This window comes from Rhopilema esculentum, chromosome 6, assembly GCF_057945365.1.
Source record: "Rhopilema esculentum isolate cy_ngs chromosome 6, ASM5794536v1, whole genome shotgun sequence".
Classification (NCBI taxonomy): Eukaryota; Metazoa; Cnidaria; class Scyphozoa; order Rhizostomeae; family Rhizostomatidae; genus Rhopilema; species Rhopilema esculentum.
Window position 1 is genome coordinate 9,546,511 of NC_142820.1, and position 13,662 is coordinate 9,560,172.

At 35.2% G+C, this 13,662-nt stretch overlaps 1 protein-coding gene across 5 annotated transcripts in view; it reads right to left on the bottom strand.

Annotated features, from left to right (window-relative positions):
* The window catches only part of LOC135686796 (glycine receptor subunit alpha-1), a 41,508-nt gene that overhangs the window by 6,667 nt on the left and 21,179 nt on the right, over nt 1–13,662 (bottom strand). For 3 of the 5 annotated variants that reach the window (XM_065203135.2, XM_065203136.2, XM_065203134.2), the window contains exons 12-13: nt 9,205–9,406; nt 7,665–7,741 (exon numbers count right to left, since the gene is read on the bottom strand). Coding sequence is in view for 2 of the 5 variants with exons in the window: in XM_089108945.1 (XP_088965071.1) it covers nt 775–936; nt 1,224–1,306; nt 4,463–4,683; nt 6,293–6,360; nt 7,665–7,741; nt 9,205–9,290 (697 nt within the window). In the remaining 3 variants the exon portion in view is untranslated. Of the gene's footprint in view, nt 1–774; nt 937–1,223; nt 1,307–4,462; nt 4,684–6,292; nt 6,361–7,664; nt 7,742–9,204; nt 9,602–13,662 lie in introns of those variants that run through there. The other 2 variants (XM_089108945.1, XM_065203137.2) reach the window with 2 other exon arrangements.

The window sequence follows — 13,662 nt, forward strand, 5'->3', positions numbered from 1 at the left end:
CCTAGTATGTCAAATAAAGTTATTTGAATTAGTGATTACTAAGGGAGAATGAATTACGATTTTTTTCCTTCTATTAAGAGCTAGTTGTCAACTAAAAGGTGTTTATTGCAAATTCGAGAGGGGTTTTATATTATCGAGAATGCTCAAAGGGTCCCATACTCAAAGTGGGGCTCTGTCGCTATTTTAGAGAAACGGGGCCTCAGACGTCCTTGTTTTCGGCTTACAGATTTGGCAACTATAGATTTGCAATTCCCACGGCTTTCAGTTTTTTAAATAATGTATTTTTATATAAAGTTTTAGATATTTGCTGTGAACCCTCTGTTTGTCATTTCGCACTATGTGTTTCTATCATTTGCCCGTTCTGCTATCAGCAATAAGATAGACAAGATATTAAAAGAAAGAGATTATGAACAATTAAGGTTCAGCGGCAACGTATTTAAAGAGTAGGTAAATAATGGAAAACCTTTGATTATTTTCCTGAAGACAAATAAACTACAGTGACCTCCATTTTTACTCATTCTGACTCGCTGTACGGCCTTTTCGCTCTTTTTTGCAGTTTGCAGGTTTTATTCCTCGTATGATAGCGTTTTACAGCAGAGACAAGGGACTATTGTTAACATAACAACTATTTTTATCACTCCTAATTTTAACATAATGGTTTTTCATGATTGGATAAGAAAAGATTGGAAAACCACCCAATTAAACTGAATATTTCTTCCTTTGTATCGCAATGAAAACATTTTCCAGTACCATGCTGGAGTTAAGAAAAACTACCTGATGTTCCAAATTGTCTTTTGACTTTGCCGTAACTGTGCTTTTCCAACAGATACGGGCCTCCGAGCTTTTCCGGTTCACTTCGCAGCACGACGCCTGGCAAGGTCTTCCCACCACTTGTAGACATCCAGCTTAGTTCCATCTGCTCGTCGTTATAAGCAACTGAAAAGTACATTAGTTCAGGAGTTGCGCGGAGCGGTTAAATACAACTTTCGGTGTTCACTATTATGTGCATTGCAAAGTAGAAATCAATTAAAAACATTTGGCTTCGTTACGTAACTAGGCACCTTTCTAATGAATGACCTGGGCTAAAGAACGGATGCTGAAAGTAACTAGCATTTCAATTTAATGCAGGTTTGTGCACGATTACTAGATACGTGATCTTGTGAAAGATTGTTTAAAATTTGATTTTACGTGAAACTGCATGTTCATAGAATTAAAAATCTTACATGAAAAAATTGGAAGGTCGCATTCTTGGTCGTCAAACGGGAATTTCCTGAAATCCATTGGACAAAACATAGTAAGGATAACCCTGAAATCAAAAATGGAAACTTCTATAAAATACATTTTGAAACGCAATATTTTGAATTTACTGTTATGGTATGCGCATTAAAGCTGAAAGCAAACGGTTTTTGTTAAAGATTACACGACTTAAAATCTAGAAGACACAAAGTTCATGCTGGTCGAAATGCTTGCAAATATTTTGCATGTGCTTTGCTTCTTGCTAAATAATGAAAAAGTCAGGCCAACAAAGATGCCCATTGAATCAACTGTCAAATCAGATAAATGTTGAAAAATATACTTATCAATCGTAATACATCACAGTTTGAGTCAGTTACTGAAAAAACAACTTTATAGTACATAACAAAGCTTTTCTGAAGTCGTTTCAATGCATAATAACTGAACTTGGCAACTTTCTACTAAATCGGAATAACATCAGAATAAGATTTTCTTGTAACGCTCAATTTAGCACTCTCAACAATTCATTAAACGTCAATAGGCTTATAAATATGCCAATAGCTTAATACAGTCAATTTCTTCTTATATTCACTTTCATTTATAAACATACTGTCATTATCGAAAACATGGTTTTGCACACTATTTGACATGTTTTTAAACTTTCCGTACACTCTTCTTGTATCAGAACCAGATAATTTTGGCCGAGGATCGATGTTCATTTTTTGGATAACTTGACTAATTAGTATTCTTAATGTTATTTATATTTTAAACTTCATTTTATACAACTACGTACTATAATTTGTATTTAAAATCACTAAAAACCAGTTGTTCGTAATGGCTTTAGCAGCACTTCTGACTAGCTGATAAAGTTTATTCTCATAGTGGTCCCTCATAGTGGGAACACGATGACCTTGGGTCTTTTCCCGCCAGGAGGGGCACAGTTGAATGTAAATATTACAGCTGTAGTTGTTTCAAATTGATAAAAAAAGTTTATTCTGTTTTGAAACATGAATATTCCCAAAAAACACATTGCCTTTTTTCTTCTCACTTTTCAGCTGAAGCTGGTTATGTTCTCACGTCGTTCTCGTTTTTTGGCCAATCTTTGGTGGTCTTCTAAAGTATGTTCTTGTAAAGAATAAGAGAGTACCAGATAGCTTTTTGGTTGATCTTTGCAATGTACAGCCACGGTGCGTGCCAATTCAAAGTTTCTCACAAAGCAGGTGTGTAGTTCAGTTACGGTTCCGGTTTTTGCATTTTTTTGAGGACAATTTTGCGAAAATCTCGAAAGCAGAGAGTTTTAGTTTACCTATGCTCAAAATTTACAAATACAGTAAAGTCCCGATAGTTCAAATCTCCAAGGGTTCTTTCTTACATTGCAAAAGAGCTACTTAAAAACATCATTGCCGTCGGAACGAAATCATATTGGCAGGGGAAGCTGGGGGCGGCACATTGTAAAGCATCCCATTCAGTGAACTGCTGAAGAGAAAATATACTACAGTTTGGCAATTATTGGAGGTGATCCAGCCAGATTCCAGAGAGTGTCAAGTACATATTTCCCGAAAATTGTCGATATTTCGAGAGGGCACGAAAAGCCATAAACAAAGGTAGCTTTAAGCTTTTCATTTTGCTAATGTTTTGCACTTTTCCTGATGTTTCAACCACATGTTCGCACTTCGTGCAGGTGTTTTCGAAATTGAATGAAGCGAAATATATGCAGCTTGCTAATGCTGTTGCTGAGATCAAGCCATGAACAAAATTGCAACCAGTTATGTTCGATCAAATTATCCCTTCTGAAAATCGTATTGTGGAGACTGTCTGTTACGAATCCATTAAGCTAAACAGCAGTGTTTGAAAGAGAATTCGCACTTCTTATGATTGAGAGATAGTTCTATCATTCGGGTTACTCAACATCCTGTTGTCTTGATAATGTAATGGCAGAGTCGTTTCTTGAGATGTGGCATGCCCGCTACCAAATTGAAATGTAAATAATTGATTTTGCTTCGATAAAGAGAACTTTTTGCTTTGTCATAAACCGTTAACTTAAAAGGGGGCAGTACTGTACATAGACAAAATAAACCTGAATCTTTTTTAGTCGTAGGTCATTCGCGTCCATTATCGTCAAACGCGCTTTTCAAGTAAAATGCTAATTCTAATAATGATACTGGACAAGAGATAGTCCGCCTACAACGGTATGAACATCTATTAGAAAGATAATTATATTTTCCGAGACGACTCGACCATTTGAAGAGGCTTTTTCGAAGCTATTATCTTTGTTTGCGAAGTATGTTGAGGTCAAGCTATGTCCTTCGACAGGGTTTGCCAATAGAAGTGCATGTCATCTCTCTAGATAATTTAACAGCATGGTTAAGCAAATCAAAGATACATTAAGGACATGGTCTATTCAATTATCTAGAATGGCTGCCATGAAATTTATGGATTCTTGCTATTTGATTTCTCGTTCATTCTCCGTGACTATGTTTGATCGAGGTTTGATAAATCAGCCACTCGAGTTGTTCGCAACGTCTGATATCGAGTATTTGCATTATATCTTACCTCTTGAGTACTCGACGTCGTTTAGTCTTTTAAGTTCCTTGAAAACCGTGTGTTGAAAGAATTCTATGCCCATGGGGAAAAGCGCATCCACGTGGATGAGGGGGGAAAATTGACAGAGAATTGCAGTGTGCAACCAACAGAGTTTCAGTGTAAAACTGCAGGGCCTGAAAACCTAAAACCTTAGAAGTAAAAATGATCACAATTCAGGAAAGCCTCTTCTTTTTGTTTAATTGTATAGAGTAAGGATATACCAAATAAGTATACTTGCTTGAGAAAAGTGCAAGTGGCTCGTATTCTGTGATAACACTACCCCTCCAGTAACCCATCAGAAATATTTATTAGGTATTTCGATGAAAATATGACTTGAATTAAAAAAATTTCAAAATACAAAATTTGAAATCCTCCCATTCTGCTTCTTTTTAGTTGAAAAATCTTGTGCTGAAAAGTAATTTTCAACAGACAAAAACTATGTTTACGCAAAAGGGTAAGATTGCAAAGATGTAGCCATTTAAGACAATAATAACTACCAACGCATTAAACAGTAATATCTTTTTCACCTGTTTATTAAAGATTTTCCTGCGAGAAATTTTGCAAGAAAGACTTTTATGAGATAAACAATAAAGAATTTGAAGTGCTTAGTTAATAAACTGTGTTTTGAAAAACTAATTATTCAAACCTTTGGCTAAATAGGACGTCTCCATTATCGTGAACTGCCACAAATTTGTTATCCGTTGTGATCTTGCTAGCAACTCCAATCTTTTCTTCAAATGTGAAATCTGGTGTCCAGATAAGATCGACTTTGCTCCCTGCCAGTCTGATGTCATCAATGTCTGTTCCATTGAAAGTCAACCTGTGGTCATTCCAATATGAGTGTAGTACAACTTCAACCCCATAATGCTAAAAATAAACGCCGTTTCTTCTCATATCTAATTTTTAATTGGTGTCTTTGATTTACAAAAGTTTTGAATAACAATTGCAAACTGACAATTATTTTGGATTATTTTTCATTTTTTTCAATTTTTCTAGATTTTCTTGATTAATTCTTAATTTTGTTCTTGCATCTTGTAATCATTCGATTGATAGTTGAATAGTTGAATAGTTGAATAGCTATGATTCATATGCGGTTGCAAGCAAATATCATACTCCTAAAGAAGCCGATCCTAATATTTTGTGCTGCCAATCCTAATATTGAGTTGATTTCTAAGAATGATATTATAGTTTACCAGCTGCAACCTTTTGCTAACCAAAACCTGACCAAGAATAAACGCAACGCAAGTGTAAATAAAAATTTTGATAGAAACATCATCCAAATATTTTCAATTTCTAAAGACGGAAAGTCAGTTTGATTTTGTTGGTGAAATCGTTGAGCTCCATAGAGAGGAAGCTCCTGCACAACAACAGAAGTTGAACAAGCAGTGTTCTCGGTAAAATTATCCCATTCTAATTATTTTTATCAGATTTAGTCGATTCCGCTTAAAGTCACAATATTCGTTACTGTCACATAAACTTTCGACCCAAAGACACAAAACTATTAAAATCAGCTCCACTTACTGTCACACTCAGTTTACAGTCACAAGTTTTCATGCAACATTTGATGTGACTTTAACCGGAGTCTACTCTATTAGAAAATTAAGAAATTAAGAACTAATTAAATTAGTTACCTTAATAAGTAAAATGAAATATTCAGATTTATTTTAAGGATAAGAAAACTATAAACTTAATTTTCATTTTCAGAAAGCAACTGAAATTTTGCTATCATGATGGCGTTTCAATCAAATTTCTACATCTAAAACTTTTTCTTTAAAGGCAGGCAAAATTTAGCCAAAAATATCAATGAAAAAAACCATACGCTGAAAAAAGGCTTTTATTCTCAGTTCAACTTCACACTCACTTATTATTTCTCTCGAAACATTAGTTATTGTCTGCGAATTTTGAAAATGTTTTTTTTGCTCTGATAGGCGTTTGTGCTGTAGATATTTTTGCGCTTATGTTGTTTTGGGTTAGAGCGTTGAAACCTGGAGTATTAGATCAAATGTCGCATGGTTGACTCGGAGGTTTACTTTGACGGTACGACAGCAGTATTAGCGGCTGGTCTTTCTCAGTTGAGGGCGTAGGACATATTTGCGTTTTAATATTAAGATTAACTTTCAGTTGAAGGCACTCTTTGTATACAGTATGCTCTTCCTTCAAAGTGTAATAAATGATTGTTGTCACTGTCAATGTTGATTGATTGTCATTGTAACTTGGTATCAAGCAAATCATGGTATCCATGCTGCATGAACATCGAATTAGTTTCAGTTAGTATAACCTAATATAGTCAGTATAGGAATTAGTTAGCATGACCTACAGTGTGTGGAAGTCATTTCTTGTTCTGTCCCTGCCAACCCTAAATTTCAAAGGGGAACATTGGTAAGGATACAATATACATTAGGCAAATATTTGCTAGCATTATTTGTCAGAAGACAGTTTTTAAAACCTTTTGCAATGGCATAATCAATAGACTTACACTGTGTATTGATTTTTGTTCGGAAAAGTCAACAATGTTTGCTCGAACTTCAATTTTGACTGTTGATCCTAGAATAAATAGTACTTCTAGGGTAAATACTTTAAGAAACCAGGTAGATAACAATGCACTTTTCACAAAAATCTAAAGATAATTTTAGAATTTTGTGACAGAAGTACTTATTGCTGTATTAAACGGTCCTTCATCTAACAAAGGAGAAAAAAGTTATGTAACTTCGTGTAAATCAATGTCTGCGGCTGATAAAAACATGGCCTAATTGCTGAAAACAAATTACAGTGGAATCCCGATATAACGAACCCCGGTTATAGCTAACTTCCCGGTGTAACGAACGTAATGTTTGGTCCCTTGGATTCTGCCTATCAAACTCTTTACAAATTCTCTCGGTATAACGAACCCCTGATATAACGAACTCTTGTTATTACGAACCAATTTTTAGGTCCCTTCATCATAATTACCCTCGATATAACGAACTTTTCATAAATTTTTCATCTGTTATTACTGTTTTCGGTGTTCATTCATCTAGTGGGAAATCATTTTATATAATCGGCAAAACGTGCCGACGATACATTCCAAGCACTGGCTGATTGGCTCAGTGCACAAGGTGAAACTTCGATTGCGTCAGAAATTACTGCGAATGGGTACATTGACAATAACGAATACCTCTTTACATATGAGACATTGAAAATAAGCGACGACAAACTTTTATTGAGAGGCCCAGATGGAGAAGCAGAAGAAGACAAGCAAGAATGTGAAGTAATCGAAGACATCATTCAGCCGCCAACTAGACGTGAAGTAATACTAGCTTTGTCAATTCCTGGTCCAAAATTATAAGAGGAAAATAAAGATTATCATTTTCGATGTCTAACCTTTAGTAAAATCTGAATTCTGCTTAGTCTCTTGGAGTTAAATGTGCACAAAAGTTAGAGCCCATCGCAGGATTTTTTAGACGTGAACTGCTAAAAGACATAAAAAACGTTTTCTCCCGGTTTAACGAACTCCCGATATAACTGTTATTTTCTGGTCCCCTTCGGAGTTCGTTATTTCGGGATTCCACTGTATCTACAAATACTGCTTTGCAATTCAGCATGCATCCTTTTATAATCAACCTTTTATTTATGACTAGGTGAGTAATTAAACATGGTATTACCGCTTTTAGAAGAAGCTTGACTAAAATTTAGATTTACTGAAACAGCTTCGTATGACTTTGATAATATTAGTGTTCTGACAATATTATTTCACTTTAGAATCATCTACTTTTTGCTGCATCTAGCAAATGCAGGAACTTTAATGCCGTTTTAATAATTTAACATGTATTTATTATGTTCCAGAAGTAATAAACAGATTAAAATTTTACCATTTTTTGCAGGCAATACTCTGCTATCGTAGTTTCTTAACATCGCTTCAAGATACTCTTCAGCTTTATATGGAGTTCTAAAATTCAGAAAATTACCTTACTTTGAAAAAACTGAATACAAAAGAGTATTTGATAAATTTCAGCGGGAAAGAAGATGAGATATTGCCCTCCTCATAATTACGCTTACTGCTCCACAGCCGCCTGGATATTGATCTAGGCACTTCTTTTACATTTTCTGTCCAAAATCATTTGCTTGTGACATGCTGGAGCAGATTATCAAGAATATATTTTATTAAATTCTTTAGACAGCTGAAAAAACAAACCAAAGAATTAGTTTCAACACATACTTAGTTCGATGCAAACCTGTAAGTCCCTGCAGCTGCAGTTAGCCTTAAAACTTTAAAAGTTACATTTTAAGAGTTACAAAGATCTTTAGTCTTATATTTGAAATCAGATTACAGACAGAAGAAAGGCAGGAAAAGTATTTTGGATGCAGTGTAGTCTTATTATTTTAATGTTTTCGAAGATGATTATACTGTTTAATCCTAAAGTAGCTGTATATCTTCTGTAAAGATAATTAAAAAATAATTGACTTTTCTCGTGCTGTGGTGACATAGAGCACCTATAGTTTGACTGATGGTAAGAAAGGCTTTTAAATTCCTGTTCAAAAGGTGTATCCTGCTGATAAGTCACTAGTTGTGTGTTATAAGCAATTAAATCGCACTTCTCAACGCCTTCGGTGTGAGAAAAGTCCATGTCTTTATTTCATTAAGTTTGACATAAAAAAATAAATTCCAGAGCAGCTCGCTGAAGCCACAGGATTGTGCGCGTCTCAAAACTCCATTTCATCTTATATTCATCAGGCTATGAAAGATCTGAGGTTGAAGAAATAGCGACTGCCCTCTTTCTTGCATTTAAATATGCAACAATATGGAAATATAAGCATTTAAATTCCCAACGGGTTGTACTTATTTTCGAGAAAACTCATTTTCGATAGTAGATTTTTAACTTATTTCTTTAGCCTGGAACTTACTTCTTTCGCTTTAGTTAATTTTTTTGGTAACTAATAAAGTATTTGCAACAACGTTTTGATCGGTACACGGTAAACATTTTACGGTCAGATTTTTTCATATCATATTGGTCCGGCTAGAGAATATTTGTTTCCAATAACCTCTGTTTGATTTTTTTCCCGGCGATATTCATTTATATTGGTGTCTGTGAAAATTTCTGAGCCACGCCTCCCGGTCTTATTTAGTAGACTCCTTGAGACAAATCCACTGTTATCTTTTTAGTGTGTCAGAATTTCTTTACAGGTTTTGTAAATTGCTAAACCATCCCAAACTTTCATATTCTACTAGCATAAATCAAATCAGACAATTTCTTTTACTTCTTGAGAAAGTCTAAAGAAGATAGCTTTTAGTGGAGAATTCTCAAACATACTTGCGATATTTCACATCCACTAGATTATACATTCCCAAAAAATATAGAGCAACTGATTTGCTAGGCCTAGAAGGAATTGAAAATCGTTCAACGCTCTTACGTGCTGTTTTCTGCTGCGACAACATTGGCTGCAAGGAGCAATGAACTCAAAAGCAAGACAGCTTTCTGCATCATTACATCTGACATGTGAATTGAGCCAAAATGATCTGGAATAGTTCGCTTTTATGTTGATGATCTACTATCTGTTCATATCAAACTCGTGATAAAACAACCCTTTCAATTCAGCGCTCTTTCACGTCATCCTTTAACAATTGCAAAAGCATAACAAATAATGATATTGCAATAAAAACTACTTGCGATTTGTAAACAACTAAAAACTATGCAAAAAAATTTTCTGCTCTTCTCATAATAGAAGAAGAATTTAATTACATCGAAGGTGATTGCAGATTGTTTTGAATAATCAACGAGATCACTTGCTGCTGTCAAGAAGGGCCTAAATACCAATTAAATTTTTAAATAGGCCTCTCTATATGAACACCCGTTCTTATTTGACTCAATAAAGATGTTAGGGAATTCATTTTTTGCGACACAGGTCCCTTTCCTTTCAATTGCAGAAACTAAGCCAGAAACTCGATTAATATAAATACATAATATAAAATTATTTATTTATCGATATTTTTATGCACGCGAATAGCAGGTAGCTTTATACTTGGATTGCAAGCAATCTGCTCACGATGCAGTATTTCAATACATATTTTTGGTCATTAAGCACCATTGACACAAAACAGTAGTTTTTCCGCAAGGTTTCAGTTTCATTGGTCATTGACCATAAGATTGAATAAAAACCTGTTTACACTGAACGGGGTCCAAACTGATACGTACTTAAAGACTCTTGGTTAACACTGATCCTTTGCGGCCCCGCAAGGATTTCTATAATACAGAAATCGATTAACGGCTAGGCCAGGTCTATGCTTTCCATGCGCGAAAGTAAGAATGGCTACGAAAGGCAAAGTCGGACGGCCAAAACGGTAGGAAGATCGTAAAATATTTTTCGCCCATGGATCGACCACTTTTCTTTCTCCAACTTTCGTGTTTTGTACGGTTTAGTATGCCCATAGCTAAGGCACAATGATGTTTTGATATATTTTCGAACTTTTGTTCAAGCGTTCAAACAATGGGGTTCTATCGACACGCTTAGCTGAGAACAATTAAACTCACGGCCAAAAATAGACCATATGAATAGATCAACTCGTCACTTTACTTTGGAAGTTGGCGAAGGAAAAGTGGCTGGAAACCTTACTAAAACATGATGGAAATGCAAGAGCAACGGCTCATTCGCCTCGGCAAGGCTTGCTCTTATCAAAAGTGGTCTTGTTTCGGACAACAGAGCCCGTTCCACCGAAAATTGGGATGCAAAAAAGGGAGGTAAATCGAGGGGTTTTAGTTGGACTATCTAAGTTCTTTATTTTATCTTTCTTTTATGGAATATGAGGAAGGCTGAGTTGTTTCACTTGCTACCACAGCCCCGCTCGGTTAGAATCAAACTTTGTTTTGCTTTGCTGGCTGCGCTCGCGGGCGCGCAAAGGATCAATGTTAACCAAGAGTCTTTAAGTGTCAATAACTGTTCGGATGCGCGTTGCGTTCTCACAGGAGCTCACGGACCCAAACACTTTTGGATCCGCTATCAGGAACTGCTGGGATCACTTTTAAAGTCGGAACCCATCGGGGTCCTGTGTAAACGGGGAAACTTTGGATCCGATCGCGTGTGAGCGAGGTCTAAGACTGCTTGAATTTGCTCACAAAAGTTAACGGTTTCCGGAGAAGCAAGTCTGATATATAATATTATTCATCGATTGCTCCTCGGATTGCTCGCAGTTACCCGCAGTGTAGCTCAAAAACAAACCACATACTTAGCTCTTCTTTTCAGATGAAAATTATTTTATTTTTAATTGCCTTTTTCTTCATTTTACCGAGATAACTTTAGAAAATGATTGATACAAAATGGCTCTCATACTTTGTTGCTTTGAAACAAAACGAAGCAACATCATTGGTGTTATTTACATCCATGTACTATTTTAAATTCTATTGACTACATTGGATTCTCGTCGTCGTCGTGTCATCGTTCCTAGATTCATAGAATCCGGCGGATACAGAAAGTTTGCTAATTTTCGCTGATTCTCGCTGATTCTCGCTGATTCTCGCTGATTCTCGCTGATTCTCGCTGTTTTTTCTGCTGCTGATTGATTTTCTGCTGCAAAATGCTATCAGTAGATTCAAATATTTTTCTCAGCTCATAATCTCAATCATTTAACAGAAAACACTGAAGCTCTAAATGGAATAAGATTTTTTCTAAATGGTAAAAGACGAAATATATTTCAATTTTGACTAAACTGATGATTCGCAGTTTTAAAGTGCTGCGGAGAAAGGTTTTTCAAAACAGGTCAAAAATGTGCAAAAGTTTAATTAGACAGTTTCAGCTTAATCTTCACTTTGACTTGAAAAACCGACCTTCTTCGAAATTTTGAAGTTGAAATGAGAAGAAAAATAAAATTTGTAAAGGCTATACACTATTTTGGCAACACTAAGCATAGAAGTTAATATGCTACAAGGAAGAGAGAAAATATTTAAATTTAGCCTTTACATCAACTTTATGGCATGAGCGCATTTGTGATTGTAGTTAGACCTTCTTCAAGTTATTTTTTGTTCCAAAATTGCTTTGCATTTAATCAACTTTGAGAGATGCTCAAAGAAAGGTTAAAGATCTCACCAAAAAGTCTCAAGAAACTATAAATTCCTGTAGCTATGGCTTGTGTTAATATTCTGAGCTTGAGATAACTAAAATTGATTTATAAAACTTTAAGCTAAGGAGATAGAGGGCTATAGGAATAACCTAGGGAACTGAATTATTAAAGACAATCTATTAGACTTAGCTCAAAGTTTGTGCTGTTGACAAAAGTCTATAAAATTTCTGTTTTTGTAATTTCCACGATTTCAGTTATTGAAACGACTGCTTTGCTAAGCTTATTAGCCGTTAAGAACAGCAAGCAAATGTCACAGCCGATAATTAAAACATAATTTTTTACAGGATCGGCATATCTCTGAACTGTTATAACGACTTAATTCTAATAAACGACCTTAGCTTATGATCCCAAGGATGCTCAATTGTCCAAAAATTAATGAGGAAAATTATTGTAGATGTCAGTCAAAAATAAAGGGTTGTGGCAGATTATTTAAATATATTATACATAAGAAAAAACAACAATAAATTATGTTTAAAATGCTTTTTAAGCAAGCTGGGCTAAATTTTGTAACCTAATCAATATGGTAATTTGCTACAATAATGATAGGGGAAAAAACTGGCTATGATAATGTTATGACAAAGGGAAGGAAACTGAAGAAATAAATGAAATTGAACAAACCAAGGCATACAAGCTTTTGTTTAAGAAAATTGAGAATGGCTTTGAAAAAAGCAAATACATTTTAAAACATGCTAAAGATTTTTGAATGAAAGGTATACAGGAACAAAGCAATACGACAACGAGAATCCAATGTCACGACATAAATTTTCAAAATAAATTAAATTTAAGAGTATACTGATATTTCGCCCCGGCAAATTTAAGAGTATACTAAAGATTTTTGTCTGACGCTCTTCAGAGTATAAAACATCAGAGCATGGATCGAAAACTCTAAGTTAGTAAATATATGTTCTCGTTTTTGGATTGATATAGGCTTATTAGAAACGCAATCAATCTGGAAAGGCAGACATTATTTGTGTCTACGGAGAAGCATTTTTTATTTTCATGTAGACAGATTAATACTGGTAGATGAAACAGCGACAGCGCTTTGGCAAATGTTCCGAAACAGTTTTGGATAAACTGAACACTTTTTCTGACCAGCCAAAAGACTTTCTCCTTGGTATATGCAGCGATCACTTGTCCACAAAACTGTCACCAATTGTCTGAGATATTGTCAGATGGGCGCCGACTCCTTCATTATTAAATCATGCTAATTCAAAACGGCTATTAGCATGGATTCATTATAACTGTTGCTGTCAAAATAAGGAATGATATTCTGCAAAACATTAAATCCATCACTTCTAGAAAAAATTGTAGAAAAACGATGCAAGCAAATGCTGATAACAGCCTCCTCCTGGGTTTTTATCTCTTCTTTTTTCCTTACTTTAAGCAGTCCGTCTTTCCTTTTTAGAAGTTTTGTTACTGACTTTTAGACTAAAAGCTACTTTTTACATGTATATTATGTACGAGGGGCAAATCACTCTACAAAAATCTCGTACACCTTTTGTGAAAATCCTATCGTTTTAGCTGAAAATCCCCAGAAATCCTTTTGTTTTTGGTAAAATCTCGTACGCTATTTGCAAGAGTGAATTGCCCCCCGATTATGTATGCAGGAACGTCCTGACTGGGGTTGTGGGGGCTATAGCCCCACTTCCCAACTCTACCGTTCAGCAACTTATGCTTCGCCAGGTAAAATTCTAATCAGGAAGGAGCAAATGAACCAACGATTAAGCAGCCGTTTCTTGTTTGCGAAGCAACAAAGA